This window comes from Pristis pectinata, chromosome 40 (genome assembly GCF_009764475.1).
Source record: "Pristis pectinata isolate sPriPec2 chromosome 40, sPriPec2.1.pri, whole genome shotgun sequence".
Classification (NCBI taxonomy): domain Eukaryota; kingdom Metazoa; phylum Chordata; class Chondrichthyes; order Rhinopristiformes; family Pristidae; genus Pristis; species Pristis pectinata.
The window spans coordinates 7,765,495-7,787,083 of NC_067443.1; the positions used below are offsets into that span (position 1 = coordinate 7,765,495).

A 21,589-nucleotide genomic window follows, 5' to 3' on the forward strand; every position below is an offset into this window, starting at 1 on the left:
ACAGTCACGGACACATTCTGGAGGTGTGATCACCATTCACAACCTCGTGTGCATGTGCCGATGCCCCTGGTGATGTACCCAGCTATGTGCTTGGTGCAGGGACAGACCTCAGCCCCGGGAGAGCACTTGCCATCCAACCACACTGGCTTAGCACAGTCAGGGATCAGGCAGCAGCTACTGTGTAACCCCACTCATCCACTGCCCCACCAGAAACGAGGACCAAAACCAGTCGCTCCGCTGCTGCCCAGCTCCAGAGACCCGGGTTTGATCCCAACCTCCGGTGCTGTCTGTGTGGAGTTTGCACGCTCTCCCTGTGACCGCGTGGGTTTCCCCCAGGTGCTCCAGTTTTCTCCCACGTCCCAACCACGTGTGGGGTCGGTGGGTTAAGTGGCCTGCAGTGTATGAGTGAGGGGTAGAATCTGGGGGTTGCTGATGGGAAGAATAAACTGGGATTAATGCAGGATCAGTGTAAGTGGGTCAGCAGGGGTCAGTGGGCCAAAGGGCCTGTCACCATGATTCTGGGAAAAGCAGTGGACACTCTGACCAAGATCCCCCCAACCCAACCAACATCACACTGCCCATGGACCACCTCCCCAACACAGCAGAGACCAGCAGACACAGCAGGAGCATCCTCCCCTGGTGAAGAGGGTGGGGGGCTGAGCGTTTCTGGATCGCTTCCACGTGGGTCAGAGGTGAGGCGAGTGTCAGGGGCAGAAAGAGAAGGGCAGGCGGTGGTGCTGAGAGCAACTCTGGGGAGAAGACGGGCGCCTGGGAGGTTTGAGGGGAAGGGGAGGGGGAAGGGGGAGTGGGGGTGTCAGGATTTGGGGGGTGTCAGGATTTGGTAGGGTGTCGGGATTTGGAGGCGGGGGTCAGGGTGGGGGAACCAGCAGACGTGCACCATGATAATATCACACCCCCCCCCAGCCCCGGCCGTCCCTGCTACTCACATGAGCTCGATCTGGGAGAAGTTGCTGGTGCTGGGCAGCCTGCGGAAGGTCTCTAGCTCGGCCTTCAGGAGGAAGCCCCTGGCTCCCCACAGCAGCTGGGGGAGTAGGTCGGGGGGCAGCCTGCTGAAGTTGCTCACTATGGTGGTCCAGGCCATCTCCGAGCTCCGGCTGCCCTCCACACAGCGCTCCAGTGCTGAGCCATACTCATCGTCCTGGAAAACATCCAACACTTCAGTCCCTTCTGGTCTGTCCTCTCCCCTCCCCCTCCCCCACCAACCATTCACCATGGGGTTTGTCTGCAGCTGGGATTGGACCAGAATCCCAATGATGTGTACAGCACAGGGTGAAGCTCCCGCTACACTGTCCCATCACACACTCCCGGGGTCAGACACAGGGTGAAGCTCCCTCCACAGTGTCCCGTCACACAATCCCAGGGTCAGAGCGAAGCTCCCTCTCCACCGTCCCATCACACATTCCTGGGGTCAGACACAGAATGAAGCTCCCTCCACACTGTCCCGTCACACACTCCCAGGGTCAGATGCAGGGTGAAGCTCCCTCCGCACTGTTCCATCACACACTCCCAGAGCAGGGACAGCTCTGGTTGGGTAGAACGGAGCTGTCCTGGGGCACTTGAAGTGTTTATAGGTGGAAAGGGGTAGGTGAGAGTGATGACCTGACCGCTGTGCCGATTCTACCATTAGGGACTGTGCACAGGGCCAGGGAGGCTGCAGGGTGCAGACCATGGTGGTCAGGCTGACTGTGGGAGCCCCTGGGTGTTTGAGGAGCAGTGTGGATTGTGAACTGGTCCTTTGGGGGGAAGAGCTCGCAGCAAGAAGGGAGACGGTAGATCAATGGACCACTGTGCTGGCTCCACTTACCCTTAGTGTGTAGTACAGTATATGCAGGAACATGGAGATGTTCATCTTGGGCATAGGACCATCCTTGTCTGCAACTCCCATGGGCTGGAAGGACAACAGACAACAACAAGCTTCAGAACCTGTCCTCAGGTGGGTGACCACTGGCTCAGACTGAAAGCCAATTGGTCACACAGACCCTTGTCACCGTGACATCTTACCCCAGTCTGAGTCACTGTGACTGTTCCTGCCCAGTGTCCTGTCACTGGGATCGCTACTGTCCAGTGCCCTCTGACTGGGACCACTGTCATCCAGTGCCCTTTCACTGTGACTATTACTGTCCACTGTCCGGTCACTGTGACCATTACTGACCAGTGCCTGGTCACTGTGACCATTACTGTCCACTGTCCAGTGACTGACCATTTCTGTCTGGCGTCCGGTCACTGTGACCATTACTGACCATTGTCCGGTCACTGTGACCACTACTGTCCAGCGTTCAGTCACTTTCATCATTACTGTCCAGTGCCCAGTGACTGCGCTCCTGACAATCCAGTGCCCAGTCACTGAGTTTGTTACCATCCAGTGCCCGGTCAGTGGGACTGCTATGTGCAGTGCCCAGACAGACAGCTGTAGCCAGCGCTTGGCTAATGGAACCATTTTAAACCAGTGTCCTCTCAATGGGCTGATTGTCCGTTCCTGCAGAGAGATTCTGTACTAGGACAATGCATTCCTGCCAGCAGTCACTGTGCACTGTCATCTGAAATATTACAATCCAGTGCATGGCCCCTGAGAAAATGATTAACCATTGAAGGTAGAACATCAGTGAGAACACACTTTGAGGGAGTAATGTAGAGTCTGCCCGATACACAGTCCTGCCACACACCCCTAGCACAATAACAACATGAGCTAGATTACTCTACAGATTGCCAGATGCCGTGAATGTTAATCTCCCTCACGTACTGAGGGTGGATTTTTACACCTGATCACCAGGTTTCAACCTCAGACTGAGTCAGGAAAACGTCCGTCAGCACAAGGGAGTTCAGCAGGTGGGTACACTTACCCACATATAGTCTCCGGTTGAATTCCATCTGTATGGTCCCTCCATCCCCTGTAACGATAGAGCAGATCCTCAGTCACAATTCTCATCCAGCTTCTCTGCTCTAGAGTGGTTGTGTGTGCGATCGGTGCGTGAGGGACGTTAGTGACAGGGGAATGGGGCCTGGGCACTACCCAACCTTCTGACCTGACTGGCTTCCATCTCGAGACCTGCCCTCCATCTTGAGGACAACATTTCCTTGTACCAATGTAAGGCGCGGGCCAATAGATAAGCAAGATCTGAATGGCCCTGATGATTATATACGCCTCTGCAAGGTCTCCAATGCTCCAAGGGATAAAGTCCTAGTCTGCCCGACCTCTCTCTATAACTCATGCACTCGGATCCTGGCAACAGTCGCGTACATATTCCTTGTAGTCTTTCTATTTAATTCGACTACACTGCCCATCACACACTCCTGGGGTCAGACACAGAGTGAAGCTCCCTCTGCACTGTTCTGTCACACACCCCCAGGACAGTATCAACATAAACTAGATTAGCCCACAGATTACCAGATGCCATGAATTTTAATCTCTCTCACAGACAGAGGGTGGATTTTTACACCTAGTCACTGGGTTTCAAACTCAGACTAACTGAGTCAGGAAAACGTCCGTCAGCACAAGGGAGTTCAGCAGGTGGGTGCACTTACCCACATATAGTCTCCGGTTGAATTCCATCTGTGTGGTCCTTCCATCCCCTGTAACGATAGAGCAGATACTCAGTCACAATTCTCATCCAGCTTCTCTGCTCCAGAGTGGCTGTGTGTGCGATCGGTGCGTGAGGGACATTAATGACAGGGGAATGGGGCCTGGGCACTACCCAACCTTCTGACCTGACTGGCTTCCATCTCGAGACCTGCCCTCCATTTTGAGGACAACGTTTCCTTGTACCAATGTAAGACGCGGGCCAATAGATAAGCAAGATCTGAATGGCCCTGATGATTATATACGCCTCTGCAAGGTCTCCAATGCTCCAAGGGATAAAGTCCTAGTCTGCCCGACCTCTCTCTATAACTCACGCCCTCGAATCCTGGCAACAGTCGCATACATATTCTTTGCAGTCTTTCTATTTAATTCGACTACACTGCCCGTCACACACTCCCGGGGTCAGACACAGAGTGAAGCTCCCTCGACACTGTTCTGTCACACATCCCCAGGACAGTATCAACATGAGCTAGATTAGCCCACAGATTACCGACTGAGGGTGTGAGAGAGATTAAAATTCATGGCATCATTTTACACCTAGTCACTGGGTTTCAAACTCAGACAAACTGAGTCAGGAAAACATCCGTCAGCACAAGGGAGTTCAGCAGGTGGGTGCACTTACCCACATATAGTCTCTGGTTGAATTCCATCTGTGTGGTCCCTTCATCCACTGTAACGATAGAGCAGATCCTTAGTCACAATTCTCATCCAGTTTCTCTGCTCCAGAATGGTTGTGTGTGCGATCGGTGGGTGAGGGACGTTCGTGACAGGGGAATGGGGTCATGGGCACCACCCAACCTTCTGCCCTGACTGGCCTCCATCTGGAGACCTGCCCTCCATTTTGAGGACAATATTTCCTTGTACCAATGTAAGGCGCGAGCCAATGGATAAGCAAGAACCCACAAACAACACTGTGATACCTGGCAGATCATCAGATTTAGCTTAGCTCCAATGATAAACGTTTCCCAGAGAACTCCAGCCCCAACAACTCTGGTAAAATGGAGGGATTTATGGATGTTCGGATTAGGAGCTGGAATATGCTATTTGCCCCCTCGCCCCTTCAAACCCACTCAGCTATGTAACAAGACCATCGCTGACTGGCTTCTCACCCCTATTCCACATTCAGATTTCCCTCCCGTAGCCTTTCTCCAACCACACCGCCCTTCCTGCTTGTCACAAGCTTCCATCCCTGCATTGAATATGTTCACGGAGCTTGCCTCCACTACCCTGTGACACAGAGAGTTCCAAAGATTACTGATTTATATATTAATGACTTAGTGTCATAGAGTTATACAGCAGAAAAACAGGCCCTTCAGCCCAACCGACCAAGATGCCCATCTGAGCGTGTCCCATTTGTCTGTGTATAGCCTTATCCCTCTCAACCTTTCCCATCCATGTACCTGTCCAAATCACTTTTAAACGTTGTTAATGTACCTGCCTCACCCACTTCCTCTGGCAGCTTGTTCCACATCTTCACCACCCTCTTGCTGAAGATATTATCCCTCAGACCCTTCAAAACTTTTCCCCTCTGACCTTAAACCTATGCCCTCTGGTATTTGATTCCCTTTCCCTGGGAAAAGACTGTGAACATTCACCCTATCTCAGCCCCTGATGATTATATACACCAGTACAAGGTCACCCCTCAGTCTCCGATGCTCCAAGGGATAAAGTCCTAGTCTGCCCGACCTCTCTCTATAACTCACGCCCTCGAATCCTGGCAACAGTCGTAGATCTTCTTTGCAGTTTTTCTATTTAAATCCTCTACACTGTCCCATCACACACATAGAAGATAGAACACTACAGCACAGCACAGGTCCTTTGGCCCACAATGTTGTGCCGACATTTTATTCTGCTCTAAGATCTATCTAACACTTCCCTCCCACATAGATCCCCATTTCTCTATCATTCATTTGTCTATCTAGGAGCCCCTTAAACGTCTCTTATGTATCTGCCCCCACAACCTCTGCTGCCAGTGCATTCCACACATTCACTACTCTCTGTGTAGACAACTTACCCCTGACATCCCCAAAGACATGTCTTTGCGGTTAGACACAGAGTGAAGCTGCCTCTACACCATCCCATCACACACCCCCAGGGTCAGACACTGATTAAAGCTCCTACTGCACTATCCCATCACACACTCCCGGGGACAGATGCAGGGTGAAGTTCCCTCTACAACGTCACATCACATAGTCCCAGGGTCAGACACAGAGTAAAGCTCCCTCTACACCATCCCACCAGACAATCCTGTGGTCAGACACAGAGTGAAGCTCCCTCTACACCGTCCCATCACACACCCCTGGGGTCAGACACAGAGTGAAGCTCCCTCTACACTGTCCTGTCACATACCCCTTGGACAGTAACAACATGAGCTAGATTACTCTACAGATTGCCAGATGCTGTGAATGTTAATCTCCCTCACAGACAGAGGGTGGATTTTTACACCTGATCACCGGGTTTCAACCTCAGACTAACAGAGTCAGGAAAACGTCCGTCAGCACAAGGGAGTTCAGCAGGTGGGTGCACTTACCCACATATAGTCTCCGGTTGAATTCCATCTGTGTGGTCCCTTCATCCCCTGTAACGATAGAGCAGATCCTCAGTCACAATTCTCATCCAGCTTCTCTGCTCCAGAGTGGTTGTGTGTGCGATCGGTGGGTGAGGGACGTTAGTGACAGGGGAATGGGGTCGTGGGCACTACCCAACCTTCTGACCTGACTGGCCTCCATCTGGAGACCTGCCCTCCATTTTGAGGACAATGTTTCCTTGTACCAATGTAAGGCGCGGGCCAATAGATAAGCAAGATCTGAGTGCCCCTGATGATTATATACGCCTCTGCAAGTTCACCCCTCAGTCTCCAATGCTCCAAAGGATAAAGTCCTAGTCTGCCCGACCTCTCCCTATAACTCACGCCCTCGAATCCTGGCAACAGTCGCGTAGATGTTCTTTGCAGTCTTTCTATTTAATTCCACTACACTGCCTATCACACACTCCCGGGGTCAGACACAGAGTGAAGCTCCTTCTACACCATCCCATCACACACTCCCGGGGTCAGACACAGGGTGAAGCTCGTTCTACACCCTCCCATCACACACTCCCGGGGTCAGACACAGGGTGAAGCTCATTCTACACCCTCCCATCACACTCCCGGGGTCAGACACAGAGTGAAGCTCCCTCCACACCATCCCCCCAAACAATGCTGGGGGTCAGACAAATATTGATTAGCACCTGCTTAGTGCCAAAGGTTTAGATGGGGCAGAGTTTGTTAAGTGTGTCCAGGACAGATTCCTGTCACAGTATGTTGACAGGCCGATTAGAGGGAATGCCATATTAGATTTACTTTTAGGTAATGAACTGGGTCGGGTGACAGATCTCTCGGTGGGTGAGCATTTGGGGGGACAGTGACCACTGCTCCATAACCTTTAGCATTATCATGGACAGGGATAGGAGCAAAGAGGACGGGAAGATATTTAATTGGGGAAAGGCAAATTATGAGGCTATAAGAGAGAACTTCAGAGTGTAAATTGGGATGACATTTTTGAGGGGAAATGTACTATGGAGATGTGGTCGATGTTCAGGGATCTCTTGCAGGATGTTAGGGATAAATTTGTCCCAGTGAGACAGAGAAAGAATGGCAGGGTGAAGGAACCATGGGTGACAAGAGAGGTGGAACAGCTAGTCAGGAAGAAGAAGGCAGCATACATAAGGTGTAAGCAGCAAGGGTCAGATAGGGCTCGTAAGTAGCAAGGAAGGAACTTAAGAAGGGGCTGAGGAGAGCGAGAAGGGGACATGAAAAGGCATTGGTGAGTAGGGTTAAGGAGAATCCCAAGGCTTTTTACTCGTACGTGAAGAGCAGAAGGATGACGAGAGTAAAGGTAGATCCGATTAAAGGCAAAGCTGGGAAGATGTGCCTGGAAGCTGTGGAAGTGGGTGAGGTTCTCAATGAATACCTCTTCAGTATTCACCAAGGAGAGGGGTCTTGATGATGCTGAGGACAGTGTTGGTGAGGGTAATATTCTAGAGCATGTAGATTTCAAGAGAGAGGATGTGTTGGAGCTGTTAGAAAATATTAGGACAGATGAGTCCCTGGGGCTTGACGGAATATTCCCCAGGCTGCTTTGCGAGGCGTGGGAGGAGATGGCTGAACCGTTGGCTAGGATCTTTGAGTCCTCGTTGTCCACGGGGATGGTACTGGAGGATTGGAGGGTGGCAAATGTGTCCCCTTATTCAAAAAAGGTGGTAGGGATAGTCCAGGGAACTACAGACCAGTGAGCCTTACGTCTGTGGTGGGCAAGCTGTTAGAAAGGATCCTATCTCTTAGAATAGGATCTATGAGCATTTAGAGAATCATGGACTAATTAGGGACAACCAGCATGGCTTTGTAAAGGGAAGATCTTGCCTCACAAGCCTGATAGGGTTCTTTGAGGAGGTGACCAGGAAGATTGATAAGAGTAGTGCAGTGGATGTGGTCTACATGGATTTTAGTAAGGCATTTGACAAGGTTCCACATGGTAGGCTTCTTCAGAAGGTCAGAGGGCAAGGGATGCAGGGAGGCTTGGCCGTGTGGATTCAGAATTGGCTTGCCTGTAGAAAGCAGACGGTTGTGGTGGAGAGAGTGCATTCAGATTGGAGGGCTGTGACTAGTGGTGTCCCAGAGGGATCGGTTCTGGGACCTCTATTTTTCATGATATTTATTAATGACTTAGATGAGGGAGTGGAATGGTGGGTTAGCAAGTTTGCAGATGACACAAAGATAGGTGGTGTTGTGGATAGTGTGGAGGGCTGTCGAAGCTTACAGAGGGATATTGATAGGATGCACAGCTGGGCTGAGAAGTGGCAGATGGAGTTCAATCCGGAGAAGTGTGAGGTGGTACACTTTGGAATACAAAGTAAATGGCAGGATTCTGGGTAGTGTGGAGGAGCAGAGGGATCTGGGGGGTTCATATCCGCAGGTCACTGAAAGTTGCCACACAAGTGGATAGGGTAGCTAAGAAAGTTTATGGGATGTTAGCTTTCATAAATCGTGGGATTGAGTTTAAGAGCCGCGGAGTAATGATGCAGATTTACAAAACTCTGGTTAGACCACACTTAAAGAGTACTGTGTCCAGTTCTGGTCGCCTCATTATGGGAAGGATGTGGAGGCGTTGGAAAGGGTGCAGAGGAGATTTACCAGGATGCTGCCTGGATTAGGGAGTATGGATTATGAGGAGAGACTAAAGGAGCTAGGGCTGGCGTTGGAAAGGGTGCAGAGGAGATTTACCAGGATGCTGCCTGGATTAGGGAGTATGGATTATGAGGAGAGACTAAAGGAGCTAGGGCTTTACTCATTGGAGAGGAGGAGGATGAGGGGAGACATGATAGAGGTATACAAAATATTGAGAGGAATAGATAGAGTGGACAGCCAGCACCTCTTTCCCAGGGCACCAATGCTCAATACAAGAGGACTTTTAAGGGAATGGGTGGGAAGTTGAAGGGAGAAGTCAGAGGGAGGATTTTCACCCAGAGAGTGGTTGGTGCATGGAATGAGCTGCCTGGGGTGGTGGTGGAGGCTGATACGTTGGTCAAGTTCAAGAGATTGTTAGATAAGCATCTGGAGGAATTTGAAATATAGAGGGATATGAGGGAGGAATCGGTTAGATAGTCTTAGGCCTAGTTTGAAGGTTGGCACAACATGGTGGGCCATAGGGCATGTATTGTGCTGCATTGTTCTATGGTTCTATGGTTCAGACACAGAGCGAAGCTCCCTCTACACCATCCCACCACACCATCCCGCGATCAGACACAGAGTGAAGCTCTCTCTGCATTGTCCCATGACACACTCCCACGGTCAGACACAGAGTAAACCTCCGTCCACACTGTCCCATCACACACTCCCGGGGTCAGACACAGAGTGAAGCTCCCTCCACACCGTCCCATCACGCACTCCCAGAGTCAATACAGGGAGAAGCTCCCCTACCCTGTCCCATTACACACTCCCGGGGTCAGACACAGAGTGAAGCTCCCTCCACACCGTCCCATCACACACTCCCAGAGTCAATACAGGGAGAAGCTCCCCTACCCTGTCCCATTACACAGTCCTGGGGTCAGACACATAGTGAACCTCTCTCTACACCATCCCATCACACACTCCCAGGGTCAGACACAGAGTGAAGCTCCCTCTACATTGTCCTGTCACACATCCTCTGGACAGTATCACCATGAGCTAGATTGCTCTACAGATTACCAGATGCCATGTATGTTAATCACCCTCACAGACTGAGGCTGGATTTTTACACCTGATCACTGGGTTTCGAGCCCAGACCAACTGAGTCAGTAAAACGTCCGTAAGCACAAGGGGGTTCAGCAGGTGGGTACACTTACCCACATATAGCCCCAGGTGGAATTCCATCTGTGTGGTCCCTTCATCCCCTAAAGATAGAGCAGATCCTCAGTCACAATTCTCATCCAGCTTCTCTGCTCCAGAGTGGTTGTGTGTGCGATCGGTGGGTGAGGGACATTAGTGACAGGGGAATGGGGTCGTGGGCACTACCCAACCTTCTGACCTGACTGGCCGGCAGCTCGACAACACGCCTGCATTTTGAGGACAATATTTCCTTGTACCAATGTAAGGCATGGGCCAATGGATAAGCAAAACCCCACAAGCAACACCGTGATACCCAGCAGATCATCAGATTTAGTGTAGATCCAGTGATAAACGTTTCCCAGAGAACTCCAGCCCCAACACTCTGGTAAAATGGAGGGATTAGGAGCCGGAATAGGCCATTGGACCTCGCCCCGCTTCAAACCCACTCCGCTATATAACAAGACCAACGCTGACTGGCTTCTCACCCCAATTCCACATTCCCATTTCCCTCCCATAGCCTTTCTCCAACCACACCGCCCCTCCTGCTTGTCACAAGCTTACATCCCTGCATTGAATATGTTCACGGAGCCTGCCTCCACCACCCTGTGATACAGAGTTCCAAAGATTACTGATTTATATATTAATGACTTAGTGTCATAGAGTTATATAGCAGAGAAACAGGCCCTTCGGTCCAACCGGTCCATCCGACCAAGATGCCCATCTGAGCGTGTCCCATTTGTCTGTGTTTAGCCTTATCCCTCTCAACCTTTCCCATCCATGTACCTGTCCAAATCACTTTTAAACGTTGTTAATGTACCTGCCTCACCCACTTCCTCTGGCAGCTCGTTCCACATCTTCACCACCCTCTTGCTGAAGATATTATCCCTCAGACCCTTCAAAACTTTTCCCCTCTGACCTTAAACCTATGCCCTCTGGTATTTGATTCCCTTTCCCTGGGAAAAAGACTGTGAACATTCACCCTATCTCAGCCCCTGATGATTATATACACCAGTACAAGGTCACCCCTCAGTCTCCGATGCTCCAAGAAATAAAGTCCTAGACTGCCCAACCTCTCCCTATAACTCACGCCCTCGAATCCTGGCAACAGTCGCGTAGATGTTCTTTGCAGTCTTTCTATTTAATTCCTCTGCACTGTCCCATCACACACTCCAGGGGTCAGACACAGAGTGAAGCTCCCTCTACACTGTCCTGTCACACACCCACTGGACAGTATCAACATGAGCTAGATTGCTCAACAGATTACCAGATGATGTGAATGTTAATCTCCCTCACAGATTGAGGGTGGATTTTTACACCTGATCACCGGGTTTCAAGATAAGATTAACTGAGTCACGAAAACGTCCATTCGCACAAGGCGTTGGGCAGGTGGGTGCACTTACCCACATATAGCCCCAGGTTGAATTCCATCTGTGGCCCCAGGTTGAATTCCATCTGTGTGGTCCCTTCATCCACTGTAACGATAGAGCAGATCCTCAGTCACAATTCTCATCCAGCTTCTCTGCTCCAGAGTGGTTGTGTGTGCGATCGGTGGGTGAGGGACATTAGTGACAGGGGAATGGGGTCGTGGGCACTACCCAAACTTCTGACCTGACTGGCGTCCATCTCGAGACCACGCCTACATTGTGAGGGCTATGTTCCGTTTTAGCAGTGTAAACCCTCAGCCAATTGAGAAGAAAGATCCCACAAACAACACCGTGATACCCAGCAGATCATCAGATTTAGTGTAGATCCAGTGATAAACATTTCCCAGAGAACTCAAGCCCCAACACCTCTGGCAAAATGGATGGATTTACAGATGTTCGGATTAGGAGCTGGAATATGCTATTTGCCCCCTCGCCCCTTCAAACCCACTCCGCTGTGTAACAAGACCATCGCTGACTGGCTTCTCACCCCTATTCCAGATTCCCATTTCCCTCCCATAGCCTTTCTCCAACCACACCGCCCCTCCTGCTTGTCACAAGCTTCCATCCCTGCATTGAATATGTTCACGGAGCCTGCCTCCACCACCCTGTGACACAGAGAGTTCCAAAGATTACTTATTTATATATTAATGACTTAGTGTCATAGAGTTATACAGCAGAAAAACAGGCCCTTCGGCCCAACCGGTCCATCCGACCAAGATGCCCATCTGAGCGTGTCCCATTTGTTTGTGTTTAGCCTTATCCCTCTCAACCTTTCCCATCCATGTACCTGTCCAAATCACTTTTAAACGTTGTTAATGTATCTGCCTCACCCACTTCCTCTGGCAGCTCGTTCCACATCTTCACCACCCTCTTGCTGAAGATATTATCCCTCAGACCCTTCAAAACTTTTCCCCTCTGACCTTAAACCTATGCCCTCTGGTATTTGATTCCCTTTCCCTGGGAAAAAGACTGTGAACATTCACCCTATCTCAGCCCCTGATGATTATATACACCAGTACAAGGTCACCCCTCAGTCTCCGATGCTCCAAGAAATAAAGTCCTAGTCTGCCCGACCTCTCCCTATAACTCACGCCCTCCAATCCTGGCAACAGTCGCGTAGATGTTCTTTGCAGTCTTTCTATTTAATTCCTCTGCACTGTCCCATCACACACTCCAGGGGTCAGACACAGGGTGAAGCTCCCTCTACACTGTCCCATCACACACTCCCAGGGTCAGAGCTCCCTCTACACTGTCCTGTCACACACCCCCTGGACAGTATCAACATGAGCTAGATTGCTCAACAGATTACCAGATGATGTGAATGTTAATCTCCCTCACAGATTGAGGATGGATTTTTACACCTGATCACCGGGTTTCAAGATAAGATTAACTGAGTCACGAAAACGTCCATTCGCACAAGGCGTTGGGCAGGTGGGTGCACTTACCCACATATAGCCCCAGGTTGAATTCCATCTGTGGCCCCAGGTTGAATTCCATCTGTGTGGTCCCTTCATCCACTGTAACGATAGAGCAGATCCTCAGTCACAATTCTCATCCAGCTTCTCTGCTCCAGAGTGGTTGTGTGTGCGATCGGTGGGTGAGGGGTGTTAGTGACAGGGGAATGGGGTCGTGGGCACTACCAAACTTCTGACCTGACTGGCGTCCATCTCGAGACCACGCCTACATTGTGAGGGCTATGTTCCGTTTTAGCAGTGTAAACCCTCAGCCAATTGATAAGAAAGATCCCACACACAACGCCGTGATACCCAGCAGATCATCAGATTTAGTGTAGATCCAGTGATAAACGTTTCCCAGAGAACTCCAGTCCCAACACCTCTGGCAAAATGGAGGGATTCACGGATGTTTGGATTAGGAGCTGGAATATGCTATTTGCCCCCTCGCCCATTCTAACCCACTCTGCTATGTAACAAGACCATCGCTGACTGGCTTCTCACCCCAATTCCACATTCCCATTTCCCTCCCGTAGCCTTTCTCCAACCACACCGCCCTTCCTGCTTGTCACAAGCTTCCATCCCTGCATTGAATATGTTCACGGAGCTTGCCTCCACCACCCTGTGACACAGAGAGTTCCAAAGATTACTGATTTATATATTAATGACTTAGTGTCATAGAGTTATACAGCAGAAAAACAGGCCCTTCGGTCCAACCTGTCCATCCGACCAAGATGCCCATCTGAGCGTGTCCCATTTGTCTGTGTTTAGCCTTATCCCTCTCAACCTTTCCCATCCATGTACCTGTCCAAATCACTTTTAAACGTTGTTAATGTACCTGCCTCACCCACTTCCTCTGGCAGCTCGTTCCACATCTTCACCACCCTCTTGCTGAAGATATTATCCCTCAGACCCTTCAAAACTTTTCCCCTCTGACCTTAAACCTATGCCCTCTGGTATTTGATTCCCTTTCCCTGGGGAAAAGACTGAACATTCACCCTATCTACGCCCCTGATGATTATATACACCAGTACAAGGTCACCCCTCAGTCTCCGATGCTCCGAGGGATAAAGTCCTAGTCTGCCCGACCTCTCTCTATAACTCACGCCCTCGAATCCTGGCAACAGTCGTAGATCTTCTTTGCAGTTTTTCTATTTAAATCCTCTACACTGTCCCATCACACACATAGAAGATAGAACACTACAGCACAGCACAGGTCCTTCGGCCCACAATGTTGTGCCGACATTTTATCCTGCTCTAAGATCTATTTAACACATCCCTCCCACATAGATCCCCATTTCTCTATCATTCATTTGTCTATCTAGGAGCCCCTTAAACGTCTCTTATGTATCTGCCCCCACAACCTCTGCTGCCAGTGCGTTCCACACATTCACTACTCTCTGTGTAGACAACTTACCCCTGACATCCCCAAAGACATGTCTTTGCGGTTAGACACAGAGTGAAGCTGCCTCTACACCATCCCATCACACACCCCCAGGGTCAGCCACTGATTAAAGCTCCTACTGTACTATCCCATGACACACTCCCGGGGACAGACGCAGGGTGAAGCTCCCTATACAACGTCACATCACATAGTCCCAGGGTCAGACACAGAGTGAAGCTCCCTCTACACCATCCCACCAGACAATCCTGTGGTCAGACAGAGTGAAGCTCCCTCTACACCGTCCCATCACACACTCCTGGGGTCAGACACAGAATGAAGCTCCCTCTACACTGTCCTGTCACACATACCTTAGACATTAACAACATGAGCTAGATTACTCTACAGATTGCCAGATGCCGTGAATGTTAATCTCCCTCACAGACTGAGGGTGGATTTTTACACCTGATCACCGGGTTTCAACCTCAGACTAACTGAGTCAGGAAAACATCCGTCAGCACAAGGGAGTTCAGCAGGTGGGTGCACTTACCCACATATAGTCTCCGGTTGAATTCCATCTGTATGGTCCCTTCATCCCCTGTAACGATAGAGCAGATCCTCAGTCATAATTCTCATCCAGCTTCTCTGCTCCAGATGTTAGTGACAGGGGAATGGGGCCGTGGGCACTACCCAACCTTCTGACCCGACATCTCGAGACCTGCCCTCCATTTTGAGGACAATGTCTCCTTGTACCAATGTAAGGCGCGGGCCAATAGATAAGCAAGATCTGAGTGCCCCTGATGATTATATACGCCCCTGCAAGTTCACCCCTCAGTCTCCGATGCTCCAAAGGATAAAGTCCTAGTTTGCCCAACCTCTCCCTATAACTCACGCCCTCCAATCCTGGCAACAGTCGCGTAGATGTTCTTTGCAGTCTTTCTATTTAATTCCTCTACACCGTCCCATCACACACTCCCGGGGTCAGACACAGGGTGAAGTTCACTCTGCACAGTCCCATCACACACTCCCAGGGTCAGACACAGAGTGAAGCTCCCTCTATACTGTCCTGTCTCACACCTCCTGGACAGCATCAACATGAGCTAGATTGCTCAACAGATTACCAGATGATGTGAATGTTAATCTCCCTCACAGACTGAGGGTGGATTTTTACACCTGATCACCGGGTTTCAAGATAAGATTAACTGAGTCACGAAAACGTCCATTCGCACAAGGCGTTGGGCAGGTGGGTGCACTTACCCACATATAGCCCCAGGTTGAATTCCATCTGTGGCCCCAGGTTGAATTCCATCTGTGTGGTCCCTTCATCCACTGTAACGATAGAGCAGATCCTCAGTCACAATTCTCATCCAGCTTCTCTGCTCCAGAGTGGTTGTGTGTGCGATCGGTGGGTGAGGGACATTAGTGACAGGGGAATGGGGTCGTGGGCACTACCCAAACTTCTGACCTGACTGGCGTCCATCTCGAGACCACGCCTACATTGTGAGGGCTATGTTCCGTTTTAGCAGTGTAAACCCTCAGCCAATTGATAAGAAAGATCCCACAAACAACATCATGATACCCAGCAGATCATCAGATTTAGTGTAGATCCAGTGATAAACGTTTCCCAGAGAACTCAAGCCCCAACACCTCTGGCAAAATGGAGGGATTTACAGATGTTTGGATTAGGAGCTGGAATATGCTATTTGCCCCTTCAAACCCACTCCGCTGTGTAACAAGACCAGCGCTGACTGACTTCTCACCCCAATTCCACATTCCCATTTCCCTCCCGTAGCCTTTCTCCAATCACACCGCCCCTCCTGCTTGTCACAAGCTTCCATCCCTGCATTGAATATGTTCACGGAGCCTGCCTCCACTACCCTGTGACACAGAGAGTTCCAAAGATTACTGATTTATATATTAATGACTTAGTGTCATAGAGTTATATAGCAGAGAAACAGGCCCTTCGGTCCAACCTGTCTATCCGACCAAGATGCCCATCTGAGCGTGTCCCATTTGTCTGTGTTTAGCCTTATCCCTCTCAACCTTTCCCATCCATGTACCTGTCCAAATCACTTTTAAACGTTGTTAATGTACCTGCCTCACCCACTTCCTCTGGCAGCTCGTTCCACATCTTCACCACCCTCTTGCTGAAGATATTTTCCCTCGGGACCCTTCAAAACTTTTCCCCTCTGACCTTAAACCTATGCCCTCTGGTATCTGATTCCCTTTCCCTGGGGAAAAGACTGTGAACATTCACCCTATCTCAGCCCCTGATGATTATATACACCAGTACAAGGTCACCCCTCAGTCTCCGATGCTCCAAGGGATAAAGTCCTAGTCTGCCCGACCTCTCTCTATAACTCACGCCCTCGAATTCTGGCAACAGTCGTAGATCTTCTTTGCAGTTTTTCTATTTAAATCCCCTACACTGTCCCATCACACACATAGAACATATAACACTACAGCACAGCACAGGCCCTACGGCCGACAATATTGTGCCGACATTTTATCCTGCTCTAAGATCTATCTAACACTTCCCTCCCACATAGATCCCCATTTCTCTATCATTCATGTGTCTATCTTAGAGCCCCTTAAATGTCTCTAATGTATCTGCCCCCACAATCTCTGCTGGCAGTGTGTTCCACACACGCACCATTCTCGGTGTAAAAAACTTACCCCTGACGTCCCCAAAGACATGTCTTTGGGGTCAGACACAGAGTGAAGTCCCTCTACACCATCCCATCACACACCCCCAGAGTCAGACACAGGGTGAAGCTCTCTCTGCACTGTCACGTCACACACTCCCGGGGTCAGACACAGAGTGAAGCTTCCTCTGCACTATCCCATGACACAATGCTAGGGTCAGAAATAGGGTGATGCTCCCTCTACACCGTCCCATCACACACTCCCGGGGTCAGACACAGAGCGAACCTCCCTCCACACTGTCCCATCACACACTCCGGGGGTCAGACACAGGGTGAAGCTCCCTCCACACCATCCCATCACACACTCCCGGGGTCAGACACAGAGTGAAGCTCCCTCCACACCGTCCCATCACACACTCCCGGGGTCAGACACAGGATGAAGCTCCCTCCACACCGTCCCATCACACACTCCCGGGGTCAGACACAGGGTGAAGCTCCCTCCACACCGTCCCATCACACACTCCCGGGGTCAGACACAGGGTGAAGCTCCCTCCACACCGTCCCATCACACACTCCCGGGGTCAGACACAGGGTGAAGCTCCCTCCACACCGTCCCATCACACACTCCCGGGGTCAGACACAGGGTGAAGCTCCCTCCACACCGTCCCATCACACACTCCCGGGGTCAGACACAGAGTGAAGCTCCCTCTACACTGTCCTGTCACACATTCCCTGGACAGCATCAACATGAGCTAGATTGCTCTACAGATTACCAGATGCCGTGAATGTTAATCACCCTCACAGACTGAAGCTGTCAAACGTCCATCATCAGAAGGGAGTTGGGCAGGTTGGCGCACTTACCCACATGTCGTCTTCAGTTGAATTCCATCTGGATAGCATTGCCTTCCACTGTAACGATAGAGCAGAACCTCAGTCACAATTCTCATCCAGCTTCTCTGGCTCCAGAGTCGTTGTGTGTGCGATAGGTGGGTGAGGGACGTTAGTGACAGGGGAATGGGGCTGTGGGCACTACCCAACCTTCTGACCTGACTGGCATCCATCTGGAGACCTGCCCTCCATTTTGAGGACAATATTTCCTTGTACCAGTGTAAGGCGCAGGCCAATGGATAAGCAAGAACCCACAAACAACACCGTGATACTGGGCTGATCATCAGATTTAGCTTAGATCCAGTGATAAACGTTTCCCAGAGGACTCCAGCCCCAACACCTCTGGTAAAATGGAGCGATTTACGGATGTTCGGTTAGGAGCTGGAATAGGCTATTTGCCTCCTAGTCCCTTCAAACCCACTCCTTCATGTAACAAGACCATCGCTGACTGGCTTCTCACCCCAATTCCATATTCCCATTTCCCTCCCATTGCCTTTCTCCAACCACACCGCCCCTCCTGCTTGTCACAAGCTTCCATCCCTGCACTGAATATCTTCACAGAGCCTGCCTCCACCACCTTGTGACACCGAGAGTTCCAAAGACTCCTCACCCTCTGAGACATAAAAATTTTACCTCCTCCCCATCTTAATTGGGAACCCATTATTAAACAGTGACCCCCCACTTCTCGACTCTCCCACAAGTGGAAACATCCTCTGTACACCCATCCTGTCGACACCCGCTAGGATTTTAATGCTCAACCGTCCCCTCTCACTCTTCCAAACTCCAGCAGATACCAGCCAAGGCTGTGCAACCCTCCCACATAAGACAACCCGTCCATTCCAGATACGAGTCTCATAAACCCTCTCTGAACTGCTGCCCCAGACATACACCCATCATTCAATAAGGAGACCAATTCAGCACACAGCTCCTGATGTGGTCTCACCAATGCTCTGTATAACTGAACCATAATCTCTCTACATTTGTATTTAGTACCTCCAGTGATAACAACATTCTGTTATCTTTCCTTAATACTTGCAAATCCAACTCTTCACACCGTCCCATCACACACCCCTGGGGTCAGAAACAGAGTGTACTCCCTCCACACTGCCCAATCACACCCCCAGGACAGTAACAACATGAGCTAGATTAGTCTACAGATTACCAGATGCCATGAATTTTAATTTCCCTCACAGACTGAGGGTAGATTTTTACACCTGATCACTGGGTTTCGAGCCCAGACCAACTGAGTCAGGAAAACGTCCGTCAGCAGAAGGGAGTTGGGCAGGTGGGTGCACTTACCCACATGTCGTCTTTTGTTGAATTCCATCCGGGTGGCATCGACTTCCACTGTAACGATAGAGCAGATCCTCAGTCACAATTCTCATCCAGCTTCTCTGCTCCAGAGTGGTTGTGTGTCGATCGGTGGGTGAGGGACGTTAGTGACAGGGGAATGGGGCCGTGGGCAATACCCAACCTTCTGACCTGACTGGCCTCCGGCTTGAGACCACGCCTGCATTTTCAGCACAATGCTCCGTTTTAACAGTGTAAACCTTGAGCCAATTGATAAGCAAGATCCCACAAACAACACCGTGATACCCAGCAGATCATCAGTTTAAGTTTAGATCCAGTGATAAACGTTTCCCAGAGAACTCCAGCCCCAACAATCTGGTAAAATGGAGGGATTTACGGGATGTTCGAATTAGGATCCGCAAAAGGCCATTAGACCCCTCGCCCCTTCAAACCCACTCCACTATGTAACAAGACTATCCCTAACTGGCTTCTCACCCCAATTCCACATTCTCATTTCCCTCCCATTGCCTTTCTCCAACCACACCGCCCCTGCTGCTTGTCACAAGCTTCTATCCCTGAATTGAATATGTTCACAGAGCCTGCCTCCACCACCCTGTGACACAGGGAGTTCCAAAGACTCCTCATCCTCTGAGACATAAAAATTTTACGTCCTCCCTTTCTTAATTGGGAACCCATTATTAAACAGTGACCCCAACTTCTGGACTCTCCCATAGAGGAAACATCCTCTGTACATCCATCCTGTCGACACGCCCTAGGATTTGAATGTTTAACCGTCCCCTCTCATTCTTCCAAACTCCAGCAGATACCAGCCCAGGCTGTGCAACCCTCCCACGTAAGACAACCCACGCATTCCAGATACGAGTCTCATAAACCCTCTCTGAACTGCTGACCCACACGTACACTCATCGTTCAATAAGGAGACTGATTCAGTACACGGCTCCTGATGTGGTCTCACCAATGCCCTGTATAACTAAACCATAATCTCTCTACATTTGTATTTAGGTCCTCTAGTGATAACAACATTCTGTTATCTTTCCTTAATACTTGCAAAACCAGCTCTTCACACCATCCCATCACACACTCCCAGGGTCAGACACAGAGTGAAGCTCCCTCCACACCGTCCCATCACACACTCCCGGGGTCAGACACAGAGTGAAGCTCCCTCCACACTGCCCAATCACACCTTTAGGACAGTAAAAACATGAGCTAGATTAGTCTACAGATTAGCAGATGCTGTGAATTTTAATCTCCCTCACAGATTGAGGGTGGATTTTTACACCCGATTACTGGGTTTCGAGCCCAGGCCAACTGAGTCAGGAAAATGTCCATCAGCAGAAGGGAGTTCGGCAAGTGGGTGCACTTACCCACATGTCATCTTCAGTTGAATTCCATCCGCGTGGCATCGACTTCCACTGTAACGATAGAGCAGATCCTCAGTCACAATTCTGATCCAGCTTCTCTGCTCCAGAGTGGTTGCGTGTGCGATCAGTGGGTGAGGGACGTTAGTGACAGGGGAATGGGGCCGTGGGCACTACCCAACATTCTGACCTGACTGGCCTCCATCTTGAGAGCACACCTTCATTTTAAGCACAAGGCACTGTTTTAACAGTGTAAACCCTGAGCCAACTGATAAGCAAGATCCCACAAACGGATCCTTGCCCTTCAAACCCACTCCGCCATGTAACAAGACCATCGCTGACTGGCTTCTTACCCGAATTCCACATTCCCATTTCCCTCCCGTAGCCTTTCTCCAACCACACTGCCCCTTCTGCTTGTCACAATCTTCCATCCCTGCACCGAATATGTTCACGGAGCCTGCCTCCACCACCCTGTGACGCGGAGAGTTCCAAAGACTCCTCACACTCTGAGACATAAAAATTTTACGTCCTCCCTATCTTAATTGAGAACTCATTATTAAACAGTGACCCCCACTTCTCGACTCTCCCACAAGAGGAAACATCCTCTGTTCATCCATCCTGTCAAAACCCCCTAGGATTTGAATTTTTAACCGTCCCCTCTCACTCTTCCAAACTCCAGCAGATGCCAGCCCAGCCTGTGCAACCCTCCCACATAAGACAACATAACCATTCCACATACGCGTCTCATAAACCCTCTCTGAACTGTTGCTCCACACATACACCCTCATTCAATATGGAGACCGATTCAGTACACACTCCTGATGTGGTCTCACCAATGCTCTGTATAACTAAACCATAATCTCTCTACATTTGTATTTAGATCCTCTAGTGATAACAACATTCTGTTATCTTTCCTTAATACTTGCAAAACCAACTCTCTACACCGTCCCATCACACTCTCCCGGGGTCAGACACAGAGTGAAGATCCCTCCACACTGTCCCATCACACACTCTCGGGGTCGGACACAGATTGAAGCTCTCTCCACACTGTCCCATCATACACTCTCGGCGTTAGACACAGAGTGAATCTCCCTACACACTGCCCAACCACACCCCTAGGACAGTAAAAACATGAGCTAGATTATTCTACAAATTACCAGATGCTGTGAATTTTAATCTCCCTCACAGAC

The 21,589-nt window shown here is 50.2% G+C and overlaps 1 protein-coding gene across 1 annotated transcript in view; it reads right to left on the minus strand.

Annotated features, from left to right (window-relative positions):
- Positions 1–21,589, minus strand: part of LOC127587414 (otoancorin-like) — a 69,139-nt gene that overhangs the window by 34,623 nt on the left and 12,927 nt on the right. The window contains exons 10-22 of the mRNA XM_052045711.1: positions 20,406–20,453; positions 19,030–19,077; positions 17,704–17,751; positions 15,455–15,526; positions 12,811–12,882; positions 11,342–11,413; positions 9,959–10,006; positions 6,129–6,176; positions 4,221–4,268; positions 3,544–3,591; positions 2,862–2,909; positions 1,826–1,909; positions 948–1,159 (exon numbers count right to left, since the gene is read on the minus strand). Of these exons, the coding sequence (XP_051901671.1) occupies positions 948–1,159; positions 1,826–1,909; positions 2,862–2,909; positions 3,544–3,591; positions 4,221–4,268; positions 6,129–6,176; positions 9,959–10,006; positions 11,342–11,413; positions 12,811–12,882; positions 15,455–15,526; positions 17,704–17,751; positions 19,030–19,077; positions 20,406–20,453 (896 nt within the window). The remainder of the gene's footprint in view (positions 1–947; positions 1,160–1,825; positions 1,910–2,861; positions 2,910–3,543; positions 3,592–4,220; positions 4,269–6,128; positions 6,177–9,958; positions 10,007–11,341; positions 11,414–12,810; positions 12,883–15,454; positions 15,527–17,703; positions 17,752–19,029; positions 19,078–20,405; positions 20,454–21,589) is intronic.